Consider the following 25217-nt stretch of genomic DNA (forward strand, 5'->3'; position numbering starts at 1 on the left):
CTAGTGTCGAAACCATGGGCTTAAGCTTAATGCCAAAAAATGCATCATCATTCCCTTTGGGAAAAACTCAGTTCCCACTAATTACCACATTAATGGTAGCCCACTGAACACTGAAGGCATTATAAGAGATCTAGGGACACAGGTTGACAGCAACCTCTCCTTCGACCACCACATTGCCACTGTGGTCAGAAAGTCCTTCTATGTTGCACATCTCATTTCCAAGGGTTTTGCATCCAAAAAGAAAGAAGTCATCATCTCTCTCTACTCTTCCCTTATTAGATCAATCACTGAGTATAATGTCTCATTTGGCATGTACCTCACTAAACACTTGCAATAGCTGGAAAGGCTACAAAAGTACCTCACAAAGAGGATCCCAGACCTTAAACACATGCCCTACATGGACAGACTCAAACACCTCCAGCTTTTCTGTGTCACATATCGTCTATTAAGAGGTGATCTCTGCTTGACTTACAAAGCCATGTCTAACCCACCCCTGTTAGAAATGTTACACCTAAAGAAATCCCAATCCCTCCGCACAATATGCTCCAGGAACCTCAAACTCATTACCACAATCAACAGAACATGCTGGAGGGACAGGTTCATAACCCAGAGACTGCAGACTGCCCATGCTCTGAAATCGACTTCCCATACATGTCAAGCAGAGCACCTCACTGGCCCTTCTGAAGAGAAATCTTGATGAGTGGATGGGAAACTGAAAGTTCACCAAGGGGATTACTCCAGTGGCTCTACTCAATAGAGGCACCGGGAACTAACGGCGGCATGATGCCAGGGCATTTCTATGGGCTAGGCTTGTAAAACCTCCAGTGCCATTGGCCTAGTACACACCTATGAACCTATGAACCTATAACATTACTGAGGTTGAATAATCATTATCAAACCTTATGACATGCTCATTAAACTTAAGAGAATTTGACCAAGCTGTTTTTAAAATCAGTTCTTTGTCTTAACAGAATAAAAATCGTAAATTATGGATCTTGGATTTGTCATTTTTGACGATGAAGGAACAACCAGTGACCTGTGTGCTCTTTTGATACCAAAAGATAAAGACTCTGATAAGTTCAAAGTCTTAGGAAGACAGGAAGTAAGAACATTAATTAAGTTGTTACCCTCGGTTTTCTCTGGTAATCAATAAATATGAATGATGTTTCTTCTAGATTTATTTTCAAGATAATCTATTTTGTTCAGCAATATTTTCTTTTAATGGAAATTCAATATTATGTTTATCTTCTGATACCCTTCCTTACATATCATTTAAAGCATCTTCCATGCCAGAGATCTGAGCTTTCTGTTTCATTACTTCATGTAATTAATTTGTTCAGTGAATTTTTCTTTGAAGTTGTCCAATTTATTCTCCATTTTATCCATTTTATCAATAATTCTTGGATATTGATTGAGCTCATTGAATATGTGTCTCAGGCAAGTATGTCCCTAGCCTTAAGCAGTGTTCTACCATCACCCAGAATGATGTCTCACTACAAACAGAAAACAATTGGCTTTAACAATTGTCTTACTTTTTGGTGTCATTCCAGGGTGATCCAGTACCTGACAGCCTTGGAAGATATGATCGACAGACCACGATGCTTTCCTAGAGATGGCCTGCATCTGTCTCACTTGGGTTCAGGCTTCTGGCAAAGGCCTTTGCCTCCTCTATAGTGCCTTTTTTAGGAAAAGTCCTGAGGTCAATAAAGCCAACATAAAAATTTCAACAAAATGCAAATTAAAGATCATACTGCTAAACGCTAGGAGTCTAAACATGAAACTGCACTCATTGCAAGCATTCTTAACCCTGGAAGATGCTGACATTTGTGCAGTCACAGAAACTTGGTTCAAAGCTGCGGAGAACACCCCAGCTTTACCTGGTTACTCATCCTATCATACATTCAGACCCCAAACTGTGGACAGCAAAGCCAAAGGAGGTGGAGTTTCAGTATATATTAAAGATACACACACCTCCAGGCTGGTCAAACAGTATGACACACAGGAGACACTCCAGGTGCAGTTAACCCTTGACAAAACCCCTACTCAAATCTTAGCTAGCTACAGACCCCCAAATTTGACTCAAGATGCCCGCTCCATCTATCTGGACCTCTTTGAATCTATCAATATTCAACCCTTTACCCTGATCCTAGGTGACTTTAACTACCTAACCATAGACTGGAAAAACTACTCATGCCAGAACGCAAATGCCCAGAGGTTCCTTGATTTTATCACTGCAAATGCCTTGGAACAGCTAGTCGATACCCCCAAAACAAGTGATAATATCTTGGACTTGGTATTAACCAACATGAGTAACCACGGCAGCACCCCTACACTACCATCTTCCCTGGTAAGATCCGATCATAAAGCGGTTACTTTCAAAGTCAGCATTTCCCCTGATCCCCCTCTAGCTAGGCTCAAACAAAAAAACTTATCCAAAGCTGATTACAACCTCCTGAGAGATGGTGTAAACAGCTTCACAGCCCCCTCCCCCTCTGTTGGAACTGGCACCAATGTCCAAATCTACACCAAAGTACTATACAAGCACTTATATAAATGCATGGGATCAGGAATACCTGACAGGACAAAATTAGAAAGTCATCCACAAAACCAAACTTCCTGAATTCTCAGGTGTACAAACAGTGAATAAAGAGATTTGGAGTATGATATATGTACAGTAGAAAAGCAAAAAAGATAAGACAGTAAACTGAAAGTTGGAATTGCTCATGCTGAACCTTACCCTTGACATCTAAAAAGGTTTTGAAATGATGGCATTACAAGGGAATTTGATGCTTTGGATTAAATGGGAATAGGCATGGAATTGGTTTGTTGTAGAAACATATTGAGTACTCCAATGAGATTACCCCACTGTTCTTATAGTTTTACATCACTGGATGCCACTGATCTATGAAAAGAGAAAACCCTGACACTTATCTGCACTGCATGAGACAAACAGAAAACAAGTAATGTCATCAACTGAGTAAATAATAACTTTTGATGGGACACTGATTTTAAGGTTAAGTTAAATGCTCTCACTATTTTACTGTCCTCAATCGTTAACAATTTCTCCTTCCAGTATTTACATAAATTTAACTCAAAAAATTCACCCAAATGCCCATATTGTATAGATCAAATGGCTGACCTTTTACACATGTTCTGGAGTTGTAAATGTATTTTTAAACTCTGGAATTCTTTGAAATTCCAACTACAAAAAATGGGATATCAACAGTCTACACTTTCTTGGGAGTTTATGATTCTGCATATTCCGCTAATTAATTTGGATAGATCCCAAAGGATCATACTCGTAAATATTTTTTTGTTAATGAAGCTGTATATAGCTACAAATTGGTTGAATCCATCCCAGACTTCATGGGAAAACTTCAAGAGTGTAGCGATAAAACATATCTTAGCACACAAATTACTAATTAATGATCATAAGAAAAATGTAAATAATCTTTAACATTGTCTTAGCTTAAGGTTCCAATCCACTTTTCTCCGGGAAGTACAGACTAATTATGGAGTTTTCTATAGATAAGCCTTATATTGATACTAGATTTTTATTTTCTTTTTCTGTAATACCTATCTAGAAGTATATATTTATATATAATGACTCTATGCAACTGTTGGAAGCATTCATGTATATATTGTAAATATGTTGTAGTATTGTATTAACATTTGGAAAAAAAAAATAAAGAATTATTATTGAAAAAAAAAAAAAAAAACAATTAATGACAGATGTTGGTGTCATAAGTGTGACAAGAAAGCTCTATCCTGCTTTGAAAGAGCATTAAAGTTTTAATTTTGCTGCTGTTGTTGCTGCACATATGTACTCATGTCTGTTTGTCTTTTTAATTATTTCTTGGTAGAAGCCTGCTGGTGTCTTATGTGCCTTCCATAAAATGGCCAGTTTCCTGAAGGGTAAGGTCTTTCCTAGGAACTGGAGGATGACACTCTTGCTAAATGTCATACATCATGTTACCTTTTTTCTGCAGCTGTTGCACATCTTTCAAAGCAGGTGATTGAAAAAGGAATGGCCTGTAATGGGAGAATTAAATGTTTTAGTTTTTAAATTATCAGGAAAGGCTGGAGTCTTTCACAGAGATTGTCTTCTAAAGACAGTTCCAGTGGTAGCAGCTCAAAAACAGACATTGACATCATGATATCCACATTTAATCATGTGAGACTAACATTTGTCTGCAGTTTGTGTAAGTTTTCAAATCAGTGCAATAACAAAGACAGCTATAGTATCTTCGATTAAGTCCTTAGTTTCCTTTGTTCCAATATATGCAATTCTAATCTTAGTAAATGAAAAACAAATCTTGCATTTTGTATGCTTTTGCAATGTGAGCTCTTTGTCTGCATCTTCTACAAGCTGAACTAATGACAGGGCTTCTCTTTTCCTTTTATATGCATAGCCACGCTTTGCCAGATTTCTGTACACAAATGAGAAGAATGATTTTTCATTTCACTATTCATTTCAAATCACATACCAAAAATGGCAAGCTGAAAAACAATAAAAACACACAAAAAATCTCTTTTTGCAGGGGAGCAAGTCCAGTGCAACCCCAAAGTTATATATACCGACTTCACAGCCACGCCACAGTGAAGAAAAGGGGAAAAAACTGCAAAGTGCACTGCCAGCTTGCAGAGTGCAATACACTGTGGTGAAACTCACCAAGACTTTAAATTCTCTACATACGTCTGTTCAAGCAATAGTGTAGGGCAAACACATAGGTAAGCTTGATGAAAACTCTCGCAGGTTTTTTATTTTGTTTTTACTTCCTTAAGACTCTTCTGCCTGGTTTGTAATTTTACATGCCAAACTTTTATGTGAATTGTTTTACTGTGTTTAGCTGATTTAATTTCCTCTGCATCCATTAGCTTTCTTAATTTAATGCTAAAGTATGTTATCACTAATGTGTCCCTAATCTAACTATGTATGCCATTACAAACAATTTTGTCTTGAGCTAATAAATCCTGTAACTCATCAAATACAGAGTATTTGCCTTGATTTCTTAGTGCAGCAACATAAACATCAGCAAATGTAGTAGACACTTGGACCTCTCTAGGTTTGACATGGCATTGTATGTTAGGCAGAGATCGCCTCTAAGTAGAGGATATGTGACAGAATATAGGTGGAGTTTTTTTAGACGGTCGGCATAGGGCATCTGCTTTAGGTCTGTAATTCTTTTAGTGAGGTATTTCTGTGGCCTTTCCAGTTGTTGCAGATGCCTTGAGAGGTACATTCCAAATGGGGCATTGTATTCTATAATGGGTCTAATGAGGGATGAGTACAGTGGGACAATGACCTCCTTTTTGTCTGGATGAAAAGCCCTTAGTGATGAGGTGTGGCACATAGAAGGATTTCCTGACTGTTGTGGTGATGTGGTTATCGAAGGTGAGACCACTGTCCACCTGTGTCCTTAAGTCTCTTATCACACTTTTGGTGTTTAGTATACTGCCACCTATGTGGTAATCCATGGGTAAATGTTTTTTCCCAAAGGAGATAACTATACATTTCTTGGCATTGAGCTTGAGCCAATGGCTCTGACACCAAGCATCTGTTTCTGTAAGGCCCTTTTGTAGAATATCCACATAATTTGGGGATTCAGTAATGGCTCCCAGTTTGCAGTCATCTGCGAACTTTGTTAGCCAGAGTCCCTTATTGTTGGCCTGTACTTCAAAGAAGTAGATGCCAAACAAGAGCGGTCCCAGGAATGAACCCTGAGGTATTCCACTTGTCACTTGTCTGGCGGTGGATTTGGAGTCGGCTACTTTTACAGTGTGGGTTCTGTTAGTAAGCCAGTTGGCAACCCATCGAGTGATGTAGGGATTAATGCCCAGCTTAGTAAGTTTATCTATGATTCCAGAGTGGGAGATGGTGTTGAAGGCCTTGGCAAGGTCCAGATAGGTTGTGTGGACCACCTTACCCTTGTCCACGGCTCTGGAGACTGATTCGAAGAAGTCAATCAGGTTCAGGAGACAAGATTGGCCCTTCACAAACCCAAACTGCATGGGGTCCAGTGATTGAAGGTTGCCAATGTCTTTGTTTATAAGTTCCATGATAATACGTTCCATGGCCTTGCAGATCAGGCTCATCAGACTGATGGGGCGGCAGTTCCCGGGATCCAAGGTGGATCCCCCCCTTGTGGAGTTGGATAAATGTAGCTGTGCACCACTCAGTGGGCACGAAGCCTGAGGTGAGGCTATGATTAAACATGATACTTAGGTGAGGTGCCATTTCATTTTGTAGTTCATGTAGTACACAGCCTGGGATGTCATCTGCACCCATGGAAGCTGTATTCTTAGCTTTGGAGAGTGTGTTTTTTACCTGTGTGGCTGTTATTACCTGAATTTGGTAATCTTTCAGTATTGAGATGGGCCCTTTAGGGGGTGAGAGGGGGGTTGAAGTTTGCACTGAATTGATCTGCCAAGATATTGGCAATATCCTTGGGATCAGTATATTTAATGCAATTCTGTTGTAGCTCAGAGCAGATCTGAGTATTGACATTTAGATTCTTGACATAGCTATAGAATGCCTTGTGGTTGTCTTTGGAATCTTTGGCAATTTTATTTTCGTAACTAGCTTTGGAGGATTTTATGAGGGATCTCCGCTTCTTACTGAGGCTGGTAAGGGAGTTTTTTGCATCCTGGGATTTTCCTCTTGTCTGCAACAGTTTCTTCCTTTTGTTGTAAAGTTTGTTTATAGCAAGGGACCACCAGATTGGCTTCCTTTTTTTGGAGGCAAGCGTCTTGATTCTATTGGGGATGGCATGATTCATGCACGAGTGGATGTGTTCGTACAGTGCCTTAGTGTAGGATTCAGCAGTCAAACTTTCAGTTATCATTAAGTCACCACGGTATTCAAGATGTCTGTTATTTATACCTGAATATCACAATACAACCATTAAAATGAAGACCACTTTTTTAACTTGAAGGTGTCCCTCACCTCTGATGCTTACCAGTGGATCCTTGGGTTGCAGAAATGTCCAGAACATATTGCCACAATTTTGCTTAAAAGTTACAAAGTCAGTAATCAGTCTTTGTACTAAGATGCTCTGGTACCAAGTACACATAACAGTAGCCTTTTGCTTAAGTATATATTCAATATGGGCAATCCAAGACCAAGAAAGAAGTCCAATAACAATTCACCATCCAGATTTAGATCAGAAAAGTCATTTCTGCCAGTTATTCTTCTGAAAGGACTTCCATTATTTCTACCCTAACAATTAAAGTCTTCCTAGAACTGCAGAGTTAGTAGTTGATATCTTGTTACTTATAGCTCCCACTGCCTTTAAGAAGGTTTAGTACTCCAAATAACTCTTGGATGCCTATGCACTAATAACAGAATTTTATTTCTTTTATGCAAAATGAATTATATTGAAGTGACACTTGTACATTTGCACAAACTTTAATTGTACAATATCCGGTAGGGGGCTTATGAATAATCCCATACCCATGTGGGGACTCTTACAAGTGGCAAACCCAGAGTAGGAAAGAGACTGCTCCCCATTCAAGAAGTCTTGTTTCAGAATCAGTGATGTGTGCAGAGGTAAGACCTGCTGATACTTTGGAACCTCCCATACAAGTTGTTTCCTTTCCTGGTAGCATATATGGTGACTCCACTCAGTTTTTCTACATTTAATCCACTAAGGCTTTGTAAGTCACCTGGACACAATGCACATGTTACTGAACTCCAACTTTAAACGTGGCTTCAGAGGATCACTCCCAGTATCCTATTTTGAGCGTTAAACTTTGTGGTGTCCTCTTTATCTGCTCCCTTCTTTTTCACTGATTTGTCCAATAATACCATAACCTTAAACTTGTGAAAAAGATAGTGGCAAGCAGCCCAAAGATGCCATGAAATGTGTAAACAAGCAAAACAGCAACAGTGCTAACTAAATAAAAAATGATTAAATATTTATTAAAGGTTAGCTAGTTAGTTGTATTTTTTTACCGGGGTAGTGCACTGACCCAAACTGACCAACTTCAAGCTCTGCCCAGGTACAATATAAAGCATTTCACAGACAAAAAATATAGAAATGTAAGCAAAGAATGATGAATTATTTTGTACCATTATCCTTCATCAGTCAAAAAGGTAACTGCAGAAAATATGTGACTTAACACACAAAATCAATCAATAGAACTGAATTCAGTTATCATAATTAGTGCAGCAAAGTAAGCCCATATTCTCTTTCATTTTTACATCATTTTTAAATGAACCTACTCTTCTGGTAAGGGAATTTATAAGAAATCATTCTGCACGACCATTCAGGCCCCCCTCCCCAATTTACATTGCAAACATTAGGATGGCATGAAATGTGAAGCCACAGAGTAATACCTATCATGTAAAAACAGTACGAGGGCCTGAAATGTTTGTGCAGCTGACCACAGGTGTTATGTACATTTTTAATTAACTTTTTTGCAGTTGTTCTTTGGCAAATGTAGTTCAAATGTTTTAGAATTATTCCTCATTTACAACTGAAACAGAAAGTTTTGGGTTATTAAGTTAAACTAATTGTTGAAACTGAATTCAATTACAATGCATTGAACCCGCTAAATGCCAGAATGTGTTTGTGCTCCCCTGTGTCTTTGAACAAGTTTAAGGAGGTAATCATAATTAATTGATTAAGTAAGTAATTAATTAAATACTTGTGTGTCTACAGATACACATTATCTACAATAAATGTTTTTGTTTCAGATTGATGAAGGATAGGAGTCCAAAACATTTTGTTTCATTTTAATCTTAAAAAAATATGAACCTGCTTTTATGCCAGAAAGTCTGTCTGCTGTTTTGTTTACTCATAATATTAACATCATTGAATTCATTTATGCATGCATTGTAAAGGCATGTGATTATGATTTTTGTATATCTTTTCTTACCAATGACTGTCCGTCTTGTTTTTGGCCATGGTTTCCAAGGCTCCACATTTACAGAGATGTTTTCCTCTGTGCCTGTCAGAGGTGTTGGAGCGTATTTTTCCCTCTTCATTGTGTCCTGAAATACGGAGCAGTGTTATGGCATTAATCCCACAGTAACTGGCATCATTTATTTCTTCATCAATACCTTTTAGACAGTGTCATTATTTTATAATCTACAGAAAAGAATAAACAACTAGGACTGAAATACATTTTCACATCTAATTTCAGAGGGAAATTCTTCAAAAAAAGAATAAGTGTTAAATACTTGAATATTGGTGAACAAATTAATATAAATATTAAAATGTTGTGCTGTATAAATGTGATTAGTGATCACCAAACAACGGTACTAGAAAACAAGATGAGTTAACAGGGAGACAGGGAAACAAAGATTGTAAGCTTTTTTTTTTTTTAATCACTGGGACTTGGACTTAATATCTGATTAGACTGGCTTCACTGGATCAGTTAAAATTTTATTTGGCCAAGGATGTTGATAAAAATGCAGTTTCTAAATTAAAATATTGAAATAGTTAAAGTGACATTGCTCCCTATATAAAATTAAATTGAATAAGAGTAAAAGGGTTCATAGGTTCATACTAGGCTATCTGCCCTAGGACATTTATAAGCCTAGCCAGAGTGTGTTTGGCTTTCGCCACCCATTTTAAATTAATTTTGCTATGCCCTTTTTTGAGGTTAGTATACTGTGCCTCTGTCTAACAGTGACACTGAAGTGATACCCGGGTAAACCTACGATCTCCCATCCACTCATCAAGATTCCTCTTGAAGAGAGTCAATGAGGGACTCTGCCTAACCTGGACTGGGATTTTATTCCAGAGTGAAGGGAGCCTCTGGGTTATGAATCTGTCCCTCCAGCATGTCCTATTTATTTCAGTGCTGAGGTTCAAGTCTCTCGAGCGCGTAGCTCGATGGGATTTGGATTTTCTGAGGTGCAGCATGTCCATTAATTCCAGGTTGGACATGGCTTTATACATCAGGCACAGATCACCTCTGAGCAGGTGGTATGCCACTGAGTAGAGCTGGAGTTTCTTTAACTGGGCAGTATATGGCATCTGTTTGAGCCCTTTGATCCTCTTGGTGAGGTACTTTTGGGGTCTTTCCAGTTGCTGCAGGTGTCTGGTAAAGTACATCCCAAACGGAGAATTGTACTCAATTATGGGCCTGATGAGGGATAAGTAAAGAAGCACAATGACCTCCCCTGATCTAGATGTGAATCCCTTCATGATTAGGTGGGCTATATAAAATGTTTTTCTAGCCACTTTGGCCACATGGTTGTCAAATGAGAAATTGCTATCAACTTGGGTCCCCAGGTCCCTAATTACTTCTTCTGTACTTAATGGATTACCACCTATTTGGTAATTTGTGGGCACTTTGTTTTTGCCAAAGGGGATGACTATACACTTTTTGGCGTTTAGTTCAAGGCCATGGCTCTGGCACCAGTTGTCTGTTTCTATGAGGCCCTTTTGGAGGATGCTTGTGTCGGCTGGAGAGTCGATTATGGCACCCAGTTTGCAGTTATCTGCAAACTTGGTCAGCCACAGTCCTTCCATGTTGGCCTGTACCTCCGAGAAATATATACCGAACAAGAGAGGTCCCAGGACTGAGCCTTGTGGGACACCACTTGTAACTGGTTTGGAGTCTGACATGGCTCCAGCAATTCTAACCATGTGGGTTCTGTCCTTGAGCCAGTTTGCAACCCATCTAGTGACATAGGGGTTTATATTTAAGCTGGTGAGCTTATCTATAATGCCCGAGTGGGGTATTGTATCGAAGGCTTTTGTGAGGTCCAGGTAGGCTGTGTGGACCACCTTCCCTTTGTCAATGGCCTTGGTGATTGTTTCAAAGAAATTGACCAAGTTTAAGAGGAAGGATCTGCTCTTAACAAAGCCGAACTGGGTAGGATCCAGTGTCTGTAGGTCCCCAATATCTTTATTTATGAGGTCCATGATGATCCTTTCCATAGCTTTGCAGACCAAGCTAGTCAGGCTTATGGGGCAATAGTTTCCAGGATCTGTTGAGGCACCACCTTTGTGGAGAGGGACCACTGTTGCTGTACGCTACTCTTTGGGTACATATCCTGTAGTAAGGCTGAGATTGAACAGTAGTTTTATGTTTGGGTTTAGCTCTTCTTGGAGTTCATGTAGGATGCAGCCCAGGACACCGTCTGGTCCCATTGATGCTGTGTTTTTTGCTTTGGAGAGGGCGGCTCTTACCTGAGCATCTGAGATGTCAAGGGGAAGCACTCTGCTGGGATAGATATTTGCCCTTTTGTTGGGAGGGGTAGAAGTTTGTGCTGAACCTGTCAGCTAGGATGTTGGCAATGTCTGTGGGTTTGGTGTATTTTTTGTCATTTTGGATTAATTCTGAGCATATCTGGGAATTCCCACCCAGGTTCCTAACATAACTAAAGAAAGCCTTGTGATTATCCTTAGTGTCCTGTACAATTTTTCTCTCGAAGCTAGCCTTAGATGATTTTATGAGTGCCCGTAGTTTTTTGCTAATACTGATCAGAGATGTCTTCCCTTTTTGGGATTTTGCTCTATCATGTAGTAGCTTCCTCCTTCTATTGTATAGTTTGTTTATGGCTGGGGTCCACCAGACAGGACATCTGCCTTTGGAGGATTGGGTCTTGGTTTTATTTGGGATTGCATGATCCATGCATTCCTGAAGGTGTTCATAGAATGCATTTATAAAGGATTCTGCAGTCTGGGCCATATTTTCCACAGACCCGGGGGCTTTGAAGGATTCCACCTCAGTTTTGAAGAGTGTGAAATTTGCTTTAGAGAAGTTTTTCACTGTGGTTTTCTGGGCAGGGGATGGGGTCGGGATGTGAATATCCAGTGAGATTATTTTATGGTCTGATCTTACCAGTGAGGGATACACTTCTGGTCTGGAGCATAGAGTCCCCATGTTGGTGATGATCAGGTCCAGTATGTTTTCCCCTCTTGTGGGAGTGGTAACAAGTTGTTCCATAGCATTTGAGTTTATAAATTCTAGGAACCTTTGGGCTAGGGTGTTGGAGCTAGAGTAATGCTCCCAGTCTATGTATGGGTAGTTGAAGTCGCCCAATATAATGGTGTTTGGAGAGACCTTCATATTTTCCAGTGTTCTCAGGAAGGCCGAGTGGGGTTCCTGGGTTTGGGAGGGTGGTCTGTAGCAGGCTATAAACTGGAAGGCAGTTTTACCCACTGTTAGTTGCACACGGATAGTCTCTGATGCTTTGTGCTGTGCCACCAACCTGGAGGTGTGGGTATCTTTGACGAATATTGATACTCCCCCTCCTTTTGTGGTTCGGTCCAAGTTTTGGGGCCGAAAAGCATGGTATGAGGTATAACCTGGTAGTGCTGGGGTGCTCTCGGGAGCCTTGAACCAGGTTTCTGTTACTGCACAGATATCGATGTTCTCCATGCTAAGGAGAGTTTCGAGTGCGTGCATCTTGAGGTTTAGACTTCTGGCATTGAGCAGCATTACTCTTAGTTTCTTATCCCTTGTGATACCTATGGAGGTGGGTTTGTCTTTAGAGCCTTGCCTAAAAAAGGCACTATGGGGGTAGCAAGAGCCTTTGCCAATATCCGAAAGCCCAGGGGTGACAGGTGCAAGCTGTCCCTAGCAAAGCATCATGGCTTGTTGAGCATGTCATCCCAGGCTGACAGGCATTGGTTCCCCTTTGAATGACACCAATACTTAAGCCATTTGTTGAAATTGATCATCTTGTCTTCATATTGTGGCATCATTCTTGGTGAGGGTAAGATGCTACTCAAGGTCAGGGTCATACTGGCCTGGGCTACATGCTCAGAGAGCTCCTCTATGTCTCTTTTCATGTAGTCCAGGGAGGTACATCTCAGGTCATTCACACCAGCATGGACAATGACTGAGTCATATTTGTACTTGCCTTGGAGTGACCTGAGTGCTTGTGTTATGTGGCGGATCCTAGCGCCTGACAGGCAGCTCACCATGACCTTCTCCTTGTTCAGCCTGGTGAGCAGGACGTCAGTGTGCCTGATGATAGAGTCACCTATTACAAGTGTATCAGGTGTGTTGTTTAGCCTTAAGGGCTGTGACTGTTCGGCACACTGGCTTTGTGAGCTATGTGTTGCAGGTGTTTTGTTTTGGGGTAACGGTTGCTTGGGTGTCTGCTTTGGAGGTCTCTGCTGCTTAGGCAGATTTTTATTTAGAACCTCCGAGTATGTTTTTGTGTGTTTATGTGTTTGGTTTGCTGTCGTGGTAGGTCTATGTGAGACTGGAATTGTAGTGAGTGTGGTTTCCTTCTCCTCCTGACTGGTTACGCCAGTACTGAGTTGAGAGAGCTTAGCCTCCAGTTTGGCTATATGGTTGCATCTCTCACATGTGTTGGAATTTGTTGGGAGGAGGAGAGGGTTGTCTGTGTACATGAGGCAGTTGTAACATTGCCTCAAGATTCCCAGAGTCACCAGCTGGACCGAGAGGAGATTGACAACTGACCTTTGGACATGCTAGAATAGTATTGAGAATTCCTTTATAACTGAAAAAAAGGGTCAATGGGGAACAAGGTACTCAAGGGGAGTTTGTGAGGGTGTAGTGCTTTTAATTTTTTAGTGCTGACTTATATAATTGCTTTAGTGAGCAAGTGCCAGGTAACTTAAATGCAATGTGTTACAGGTAACTTAAATGCAAAACCAACAAACAGTAACTTTCTTTCAAGTGAAACAAGGAAATAAGTACAGCAAGCAATGCAGGTATCACTAGGGATCCACAGAAGCGCTGAAAAGCCGCGTTTAGGTGGAATTAGCGTTTCAGGGAAATAACAAGCAAACAAACAACAAGCATACAAACAAAGCTAGATTCAGCAAGCCTTGATCTAGTCTATGCTACAGCAAACAAGGTGTACCAATTTCAGTAAGAAACAGTTCAAATATGCAGGCACTATAAGCCTTTAACCAGAAATTCCCAGCTCAGAAGGGCAGAGGTGCCTTGCAAGCACAAAGTGCAAGGTGCAGGTTTGTCTCAGAGGAAGATTGGCTGCTAGGCTGGAAATATTAGAAGAAGGGCAATTAGCCTAGTACTAATCTATGAACCTATGAACCTATGAGTCCAGCCTCTCCTCCCACAAGTGCGCAGACCACGAACCTTCTTAATGTAAAATAACTGGCCTGAAGCCCAAGTGCTTAAACCAGAACTAATACACTTTTAGAATAACAGACACTGAGCCTCAATCAGCAGTTCCCAACTTAGAAGGATGTAAGCTACCTGTTCTGCCACCACAGTGCAGGCCACAAACCTTCCTAATGTAAAACAACTGGTCTGAAGCCCAAGTGCTTAATCCAAAAGACTTAGAATGATAGCTACACTTTAATCAAGTTACTACCAAGCAGTAATAAATACAATTGAATACTTTAAAGAATGCCTGGATTAGTGCTCAAGTTATACAAACAAAGCTAGATTCAGCAGGCCTGGATCTAGTCTATGCTACACAAACAAGGTGTACCAATTTCAGTAAGAAGCAGTTCATATATGCAGGCATTATAAGCCTTTAACCAGAAATTCCCAGCTCAGAAGGGCAGAGTCCAGCCTCTCCTTCCACAAGAGTGCAGACCATGAACCCTCTTAATGTAAAATAACTGGCCTGAAGCCCAAGTGCTTAAACCAGAATTAATACACTTTTAGAATAACAGATACTGAGTCCTCAATCAGCAGTTCCCAACTTAGAAGGATGTAAGCTACCTGTTCTGCCACTACAGTGCAGGCCACAAACCTTCTTAATGTAAAACAACTGGTCTGAAGCCCAAGTGCTTAAACTAAAAGGCTTAGAATGAGTTACACCAAGCAGTAATAAATATAATTGAGTACTTTTAAGATGACGCAAATGCAAAATAAAGTAGGAAGAAACACAAATACAGTAAAAGCAGATAACATTTTTTTTTTTTTTTCACAACTGAACTTCTTAGGTAACAGAAGGTTGAAACCTGAGACAGCTTTTAAGAAAGAAATCTCAAAAGAACCAATGAGGTGCTTAGTCTAAGCTGTAGTCCAGGTGACCTCAGTCAGCCAATGACCTCAAACAATTCTCTCTCACTGAAATGCCTGATGGCTTTGGCTAAACCAAGATGTCCCTGAATATGTGCTCAGACACACAGCCTCCACAAACACTAGGCCCAAATACAAGCCTGAATATGGAAATGCTACAAATATCCCCACTACTTAGAACAAACTGCAGAAATGTTTCTCACAGCTGAAAAGCAGCAGTGAACCTTTAAATGAAAGTTTTAAACAGCTAAACGAGCCTCTAGAAAAAAAGAGTTTAACTGCAACAAGTTATCAGAAACAAACAACCCAACAGATGCTTAATAAAAGTGGACAATTTCCAGTTAATACCTCACACACAGTGAAACTAGCTAGAAAAATAAACAGTACACAAAGTGCTATAAATAACAAAGAAATAAAGAACAAAATAAACAAAAAACAGGATACTTAATGTTATATATTATAGCTCTGAGTTTCCTCAGTGTCCTTCCTTCAATTAGCACAGGGTGTTATTTTATGAGAAGAGATAAAAAGTGTTGTTAAGCTAAAAGTTAGAAAAAGTATGCTAACCTAAGTCAAAAATGATTGAGAACTACATAAAATATGTCATTATTATTGTAAACTGTTATGCAGAAAGAAACATACAAGATAATGGTATAAGAGATGCCTCTTTCAAAGAGAAATACCTAGATCCTACCCAATTTGGCTTCGTCAAGGGCAGATCCTGCCTTTTGAATCTGGTCGACTTGTTTGAAACAGTCACCAAAGCCATAGATGAAGGGAAGGTAGTCCACACAGCCTATCTGGACCTAGCAAAGACATTTGACACAATACCCCACTCGGGCATCATAGATAAGCTATCCAGCTTAAATATAAACCCCTATGTCACAAGATGGGTCGCAAACTGGCTCAAAGACAGAACCCACAGAGTGAGAGTTGCTGGAGCCATGTCAGACACGAAACCGGTCACAAGTGGCATCCCACAAGGTTCTGTCCTGGGACCGCTCTTGTTCGGTATATACTTTTCCAAGGTACAGGCCAATGTGGGAGGACTATGGCTCACCAAGTTTGCAGATGACTGCAAACTGGGCGCCATAATCGACTCTCCAGCTGACACAAACATCCTTCAAAAAGGTCTCACAGAGACAGATAACTGGTGCCAGAGCCATGGTCTAAAGCTAAATGCCAAAAAGTGTATAGTCATACCCTTTGGCAAAAACAATGTGCCCACAAATTACCACATAGGCAGTAACCCATTAAGTACAGAGAAAGTAATTAGGGATCTGGGGACCCAAGTTGATAGCAATCTCTCCTTTGACAACCACATTGCCAAAGTGGTTAGAAAGACCTTCTACATAGCCCACCTCATCACGAAGGGTTTCACATCTAGATCAAGAGAGGTAATCGTGCCCCTTTATTCATCCCTCATTAGGCCCATCATAAAATATAATGCCCCTTTTGGGATGGACCTTACCTGACACCTGCAGCAATTAGAAAGACCCCAAAAGTATCTCACCAAGAGGATCAAGGGTCTCAAACAGATGCCATATGCTGCTCGGTTAAAAAAACTCCAGCTCTACTCAGTTGCATACCGCCTACTTCGAGGCGATCTATGCCTGACATATAAAGCTATGTCCAATCCAGAATTAATGGACATGCTCCACCTCAGTAAATCTAAATCCCTTAGAGCCACACGCTTGAGGGACTTGAACCTCAGCACAGAAATAAATAGAACTTGCTGGAGGGACAGATTCATAACCCAGAGGCTCCCTTCGCTCTGGAATAGAATTCCAATTCATGTTAGGCAGAGCACCTCACTGAATCTCTTCAAGAAGAATCTTGATGAGTGGATGGGGGATCGTAGGTTTGTCCCGGGGAATACTTCCGTGTCACTATTAGACAGAGGCACAGTAAACTAAACCTTAAAAAGGGCACAGTATACTCAAATCAAGGGGTGGCGTAAGCCAAACAAAATCGGGCTAGGCTAGTAATTGTCCCAGGGCAGATAGCCTAGTATGAACCTATGAACCTCTGAACCTATGAAACTTGAGTAATTTTAATATGTTCTCAGGAAAAAAAAGACAGTTCCGGAAAATGTGAGAACAGAAGATGGGAGGGCAGCAGAGAATGCCTACAATGTGGCTATTTGGTGTAATGCATATTTTAATAAACTCTTTCATAATGAAAGTGATATCACAATAGATACAAGTGATATTTTCTTGTTCTGTATTGTTACACTCTGAGGTTTCTTTTGCTATTTTAGGAACATAGGAATAACACCAGCTAGTGATCACTAGGACCATAAAATACCTAGCTGTACACACCTTTAAGAAGACAAACTTAAAAGTTATTTTTAACCTTGGTAAGCACTTAGTACTTCTTACCTCCCAAATCAAGGAAGCCTTTAAATGATTACCCTGGTATAAATGTATGTTTACCCATTCAGTAAACAAGACCAGCCATAAAGGCAGTCCAAATAGTACTTTGACCTAACATTGCAACTTAATCTATAGGCTGGGACTATACTGTGTATTGAGTAAAAGTTGTAGTTTGGTAATACAGGATATGTTTTGAAATTTATAAATGAGAAATACTGTTGTGTGTGCATTATATTTATCCATTAAAAATAATTTCCAGAAAAACGACACCTTTTAGCACTGGTCCCATGTTTCTAAAAGGGTGGAAAAGGACAAGGACGATATTAGGGATAATCAGCCAATGGCATTACTGTCCCTGCCTTTCAACTTTTTTTGAAAAGTTGCTGACCAAACAGTTAAGAGAGTTTTATCATGGTTTAGTGGTGGCTAATCTATAAAAACAGTTTTACTGACATTGAAAAATATCTATCAAGCCCTTAATAGATCAACATTGAGTATGAATCTGCTAAAGCTTTTGACATCCTGTCTCATAATGATGATTTAATATCCCTGCAAAATGACTTGAGGCTAGGAGATCTAGACAGAAGCTCCTGCATCCTAGATGCTCAAAGACCCTCACAGCCCAGAACTCTGACATCTTATATCTCATATGGGACTGCTACTCAGAGAAGAACTTGAGTGCACATTTGAATGGGACACGGCAGCTGTGTGGAAAGAATGGAACTACCACAATTCCCACAGACACAGAAGCTGAGCTCAAGCAAGGTTAGAGGCAGCTGCAGGGAGGGAGTGGAAGATGGTCCAAGTGGGAGTGTGTAGTTTAGGACTTCTCAGGAGTTAGATTTACGTTTAGAAAACAAAAGAATGTTTTAGTGTTAGGGAGCAGGAAGGTAGGTTATGGTTAGGAAGTGACAGGAAATTTGAAGTTTAGAAAGTGACTGTTAGGGAGTAGAAGTGAGGTTTTTGGGTTAAGGAATGATTGGGGACATTACAGTTTAGTGATTAGGGTGGAGTTTTAGGTTTAGGGAGCAATCCTGGACTTTAGGGTTAGGGGGTGGGTGGAGAGTGTTAAGATTAGGGTTAGAGACCTTGTGAGTGTTTCATGGTTAGAGTAAGGGCCTCGGTAGGGCTATGCAGTTCAGTAAGGTCAAGCATACCTCTCAACTGCTTAGAATTTCACAGATTATCCAAATGCTTGCACAGTAATTTTTGCTATGTTCCTCAAAACAATTTGTGATTTTCTGGCAAATCATTAAGGACTGGAGTTACTAAATAATGACAGACTTGGGTTTCATGCCTCATATCCTTCAGAAAATTCATGCTAATGAAAAACCTGTAATTCCATTGAGTTTCTAAGTTTATAAAAGCAATATTTCACATCTGTTCCTGATTTTGGGCCTTTGTTTCTCCCCATTACTTTTGGCTTTGTGTAGATTTCTTGCACTGAGAGGACAAGAGGTATGAGACTAGGTAAATAAGTAGGATCAGGCTAGTGGAAGTTAGGGCATTTGACATTTACAGCAAGTGGCAGTGAGCAACTTGGTTGTGAGCTAGTAGCACGTAAACACTTGTAGCAGACTTGAGAATGGGTGATAATGCCTTAGAGTGGAATTGATCCTGTATGTAAGGCAGGAAAAAAAAATCAAAGATGGAATCTAAATACTGTTCAAATATCAGACCTCTGGGGTCAATACTGGGACCTTTTATTTTTGTGATTGCAATAAGTATAAGTTAACACATAGAAATTGTCTCATAAACAGTTATTTGTGCAGATGATACAGTTGTGTTTAGCAATGGAAGAGATGAGTCTGCAGCAGTACATAAATTACAGTCTCAATTTGCACTTAAAATGTTGAGAATCCCCAATAAAAGAAATAGTTGAAACTATACTTTATACAAATGTAACGTCTTTCTGTAGCAATAAAATGCCAGGAAGAGTGTAAATATGTATGTGTTTTAGTTTGAATGAGTTTTTTTGCTGGTATGTAGGTCCATCCTTGTAGTAGAGCCCTAGGGCTGAGTATTACTGTCATGTGCTACTTTCTGTTACCTACTTTCCCTAGCACCTGATGTACAAAGCCCTTAATATGTGATACATCTAGGTAGAAGCAAAGCTCTGAGTCTTGGGGACAGTCCTAATTTAACTAGGAAATGTATTAGCAAGAAAATAATAACAGAACACAACACTGAAGAAACAATAGTCTAAATATAAGAAGAAATACTTTCCAATCATAGCAAGCTTTTATTAACTATGCACCTGTCCTATGCCTTAGTTGTTATTTACCCTGTGGCAATGCAGCATACTGTTTCAAAATCCAGCTTAGCACACTGTGTAGTAACTATTTTGTTCAGCAATTACTTTTCCAGAACATTCTTTCATACTGCATTAATGTTTCCTGTAAATCAATTGTGTTTTTCATTGAAACAATGTCTAACACATAACAAAAGCTGTAAATGAGTGTCTATTTAACTACATGCAGCTATAGCTTCTCAGAAAATTACAAATACAAGAGGACTTATGCTGACAGATTGCATTGTAGTAAAGTGCTATATTATTACCAAATTACTGCAGAGAGTTGGAAAACTTGTGCCAGAAAACAATGCAGTCGTGCAAATCATGTTCAAAACTAGGTACTAGTAGATATATAAAAACTGGTATTCTGTGACTGCTAGAAGGTTTATCATAAGTTAAAATTATAAATACTAGGAAAACACAGATATTTTTAATGCTTTAAACTGCCAGTCTGATATCAAGCCTAGGGGTACTGTCAGTTGCCATTACCCTACCTGTTCCATAATGAGAAAGCCATTGTCATTGTTTTGGACCCGGTCCCCCCCCACACACACACACACACACACACACACACACACACACACACACACACACACACACACACACACACACAGCTGTCACACTGTATGGCTGAGCACTATGGTAATGTGCTTCTTTCACTCCCTACCTGCCCTGGCACCTGATATACAAAGCCCTTAATGTGTGATGCATCTGTGTGTTCACTATGTGCAACCCACTGGGACATATATATCTATGCCCAATGTTTATGCAGCCTGCCTGCTGAAAATGCACCTAGTGTCATTTAGCAAACTGGTAGGCACTGAAAAACACTTCTGCTCTCCAAAGAAATTCAAATCTTACCACTTTCCTCTCCAGCTTTCTTTCTGGGACTTCCCGTCATAAGTATTTGCAGGTATGACCACACGAGGTGGAAGATGGCATCGTAATACTATACAATGTACATAATGTGGTGCAGTTATATGGAGTCCTACAATCCTTTAATCTTAAACAAATGCTGCAAAAAGCAAGGTGGCATGTTTGAATGAAATTATACCTCAATCCCCACAAATTGCCTTTAGTGCAGGACATTGTACAGACATTTAAGGAGGCATGTACAGAATGTACTCTGTTAATTACAGTAGAAAAATAGTTTTCACAGCCAGAAGCTAGAATAAACCTCTTCTATCCTGCAGTCTGAAGACATGTTGTTGTTGTTGTTGTTTGTCTTTCGGCTTTTCCCGGTCAGGGCTATAGGTACAAATGAAAAAGAGAAAATAAATGGAAATTCTACTTTATGTTAGCCATTCTGAACTGCTCCATCTGTTGGTGTTCAGCATTTCTCTCCCAAGTACAGAGTTTGTGGGAGACATAGTACTTGTTGAGAGGAAAGAGGAGGAGCTTTACATAAATAAAATGACCAAAACATAATGCCAGTATTCATTTTCTAGCTAGAAATTACACAACAACTGCTATTCAGAGAGAGAGAGAGATAGAGGTACAATACACATAATGACATATTTTCTTTATATAATTTGAAACATGAGCAATATGTAAGAGTTACATGAACTGCACATTTCCTAGTTCTGCTTTATTACTTCATATCAACTACTGATCCTCAGTTTCTGACCCCCTCAAGCTCCACCATACTGCTACCCATAGGCTTTCTTTCAAGGGCAGTTAAATATGTACTGCAGTAATTAGGCAAACAGCCTCAGTGTGATTGTGCCAGAAACAGAGCAAATCACTTTTTTTTAAGGCTAGGGATGTTGGTACTGACTATATAAGAACATTCATATACTCCTGAAAACAGCTATAGGGATATAGTGATACCTTCTGTCATGCCAGAATTCATCCCACAGTTGAGCCTTCTCAGAGCTATAGAACTAAGAGTTACACACATTCCCCACTACAGCAGCATCAGTCCCCACATATTAAACCCTCATGCCCAATTGCTAATCATTGATGGCTGTCTATATTCCATAATCCCCTGGGGAATAGAAAAGACATTTCTCTAAATATTAAATAAGCCCTGTTCTCCATTTACTGATCCTTGGTGCCTGGCTATACTTCTAATCCTGGTTACCAGCTTTGCTAGTTGGTTGTCTAGGACAATGTTGTTAGAAGGCACACTTTTGCTTGGTATACACACAACCCCTATAAATACTCTACAGTTAAAACTACAAAAGCAAAGTCACATAGGATGCTGTATGTCATCTATACATTCAAAGGCTTATCATGGTTACAAAAGTAAGATGTATGTAGGCGGTTCCTCAATGCTTATTTCCAGAAGGCATCACTGGCTGCACTTAATAAAGTGTAATAGCAGAGTACATGGATGAAGGTTAATTTCACTGGACATTTTATGGGTGCAGTGATGTGACACCAGGTGATTTTTTTTTCCACTTTTTTTTTATTTTTTTTTACACTAAGTGATAATTGAAACTCAAACCTGAATCAGAAATAACTAAATATAAGTAATTATTTATCTTTTGTACTATCATGGATGATTAGGGTGCTGTTTTAACAAGAGAAAAATATAGTCTATGATAATCCATATAGCTAACAAAATGAAAATAAATTACCAACACAGTCAGGATGTATGAAAAATGTGTTAAAATATAGCAAAGTGCTTTAATATAAATATTAGAGTCAGAAGATAGACAGTTTGGTCCACCAAGTGTAATCATGCCTATTCATAGTGATAGATTTATCCATCCAGTAAAATCAATTACCCTTTTCTGAACTCCACTTATAATTATTAAATGTGTGCATTATGTTTATTTTCCAAACACCTTTATAATAAATTGAAACTTGGGTACATTGTTGAATGTCTGTCCCAAAGTCTTACTAAAAAAAAAAAGTTTAAGATGCCTTTCCCCCCACTAGTTCCCTGAGTCAGTTGTCAACATGTTTAATGCAGCTCATGCAACAGAAGCCCCTCCTCAGTGACGTGAAGAAAAGGTGATGTTAGACTGCAGATCTACCATCATCTGATTGACCCTGGTCTGCCTTCTCAGTTAAGTGAACAAAAAGGGAGTTGAAACCGTAGGTATACCATCCTCTAACTTATCGTGGTCTGCCTTCTCAAGTGAAGTGAAAAAAAAGAGGTGAGAGATTGCAGGTGTAAGATTAGGTTTCACTTAAATGTAGTTTGTTAGAGATAAACACAGTATTCTGTTTGCATAGATCTAGAGATGCAGCCATATAAAAGCAAGCCTATACCTTCATTTGGGTCTATATTAGAAAATCAAAGTTTCAAAACTTTGAATGTTCTAATATCGACCCCTATTCAGCAAAAGATGAAAACATCGAACATACAGAACAGTGAATTTTTTCCTAGGGAAAACATTCGTTTTTCCAAAACAGATACACACAACACAAGCACACCAAACAAACAGCAATCTACACACATACACCTAAAATCTTACACCTAACCCTACACTAAACTATACACACACCACTAACTATCCATTTACCTTAACCCAAACCTTAACCCTAAGGTTCATCACTATCGCACACTCACCTCACCCATGCCCTAACCCTAACTCACCTAACCTGCCCTAACCCTCACGTCCACACAATCGCACACATACCTAACCCACAACATAACCCTAACTCACCTAACCCGTCCTAACCCTCATGTCCACACAATTGCACACATACCTAACCCGCATCCTAACCCTAACTAACCTAACCCGCACTCAATCGCACACTTACCTGAACCCGACCCGTAACTTTCCACCACAGTGCTGAAAATACCAAAGCAACAGAAACGGACAACTAAATTCTTTCCCTAGGAAAAAATTTGGTTTTCTGTTGCTTTGATATTTTCAGCTTTCGCTGAATAGCGGTCAATATTAGAACATTCAAAGTTTTGGAACTTCAGTGCTCTAATATAGACCCCCATTATTTTATATATTACATTTTGCATGCAATTTCAATACAAAGGAATGTTTCAGTACAAATGAATAACCTTTGGTCAAGAATACTGATAAGAATAAAATGTGTTAACAGAAAGTGCCGTACATTGAGTACAAACAAATCCTGTTTAGATGGTACAAGGCTTGGGAACCAAAGAAGGTATGTAGAACTTTTAGGAAATTTACAGGGCTTTGGTATTATTGAGAGAGCTACTTCAGGCACAGAAGTAAGTTTTAGTTGGGATTGACACACAGAAAGTCATAGCAGTGCAGTCCACAGAAGTAGAGTACAGACACTTGAGACTGAATGCAGAAGGAATAATTCTGAGAACAGAATTTACAGACAATATAATAAGTGCAGAAGCTATGGACATTGTATTCCAGCCTTTTTCAGTTTTTCAACACTGTTGTTGGAGACAGTAAGATTTGATTCAGATACTGTAGATAATGAGTGGAGAAACTATGGGCATTGTAATTCAGTCTGTTTCAGTTTATCAGCACCGTTATTTGAGATGGTAAGATTTGATTTGGATATTGTCGATAATGAGTGGAGAAACTATGGGCATTGTAATTCAGTCTGTTTCAGTTTATCAGCACTGTTATTTGAGACGGTAAGATTTGATTTGGATATTGTTGATAATCAGTGGAGAAACTATGGGCATTGTAATTCAGTCTGTTTCAGTTTATCAGCACCGTTATTTGAGACGGTAAGATTTGATTTGGATATTGTTGATAATGAGTGGAGAAACTATGGGCATTGTAATTCAGTCTGTTTCAGTTTATCAGCACCGTTATTTGAGACGGTAAGATTTGATTTGGATATTGTTGATAATGAGTGGAGAAACTATGGGCATTGTAATTCAGTCTGTTTCAGTTTATCAGCACTGTTATTTGAGATGGTAAAATTTGATTTGGATATTGTTGATAATGAGTGGAGAAACTATGGGCATTGTAATTCAGTCTGTTTCAGTTTATCAGCACCATTATTTGAGATGGTAAAATTTGATTTGTATATTGTTGATAATGAGTGGAGAAACTATGGGCATTGTAATTCAGTCTGTTTCATTTTATCAGCACCGTTATTTGAGACGGTAAGATTTGATTTGGATATTGTTGATATCTCCCTCCACTCCATAATGTTACTACATAATAAAGCAAGAATTGGCGCATAAAGGAGAAACTGGCACTTTTCAACACAGTTCTGGGTAATTAAAAGTTAAGGGCATTTATTCCTGTCATTCCAACTTCATTACAGTCATTTCTAGTATCATACGTTCCTTTCAGTTCTTACAGCAGATATATCATCCTCTGATTGACCCTGGTCTGTAGATAAATCAGCTGAGTCTATAGAAAGCTTTATGGAAAATAAACTTACCTGACAATAATATACAGCACTTCAGTGGAGGATACTTAGGAACATTCAGGCCAAAACTGATAGATAAAGATAAACATATAGATCCACAGCATTATGTCAAAGTTTCAGTCATTGTAGCATGTACTTGCCAATTCCAACATTCACACTGTTAGAATGCTGAAAATGGAGACCTACTGCTCACTATAGCCAGGTCCTGCAAGAAAGAAGTGGTCTATTATGGTGGATTCTCCAAAGATAGAAAATACCACCCCTCACCAATGCAGATACTTGGGACTGTCATTATTAGAGATTTATCTGAAACAGCTTCCTGATTGCTC

The 25217-nt window shown here is 39.4% G+C and overlaps 1 protein-coding gene across 2 annotated transcripts in view; it reads right to left on the minus strand.

The window, feature by feature from the left end:
* LOC122809207 (chloride channel protein ClC-Kb-like) overlaps positions 1-25217 on the minus strand; it is a 1320353-nt gene that overhangs the window by 1216371 nt on the left and 78765 nt on the right. For both annotated transcript variants that reach the window (XM_044080518.1, XM_044080517.1), the window contains one exon: positions 8881-8995. In XM_044080518.1, coding sequence (XP_043936453.1) covers positions 8881-8989 — 109 coding nt within the window. In that variant the 5' untranslated portion in view covers positions 8990-8995. The remainder of the gene's footprint in view (positions 1-8880; positions 8996-25217) is intronic.

This window comes from Protopterus annectens, chromosome 8.part0 (assembly GCF_019279795.1).
Source record: "Protopterus annectens isolate FY-2018-M chromosome 8.part0, PAN1.0, whole genome shotgun sequence".
Taxonomy (NCBI): domain Eukaryota; kingdom Metazoa; phylum Chordata; order Ceratodontiformes; family Protopteridae; genus Protopterus; species Protopterus annectens.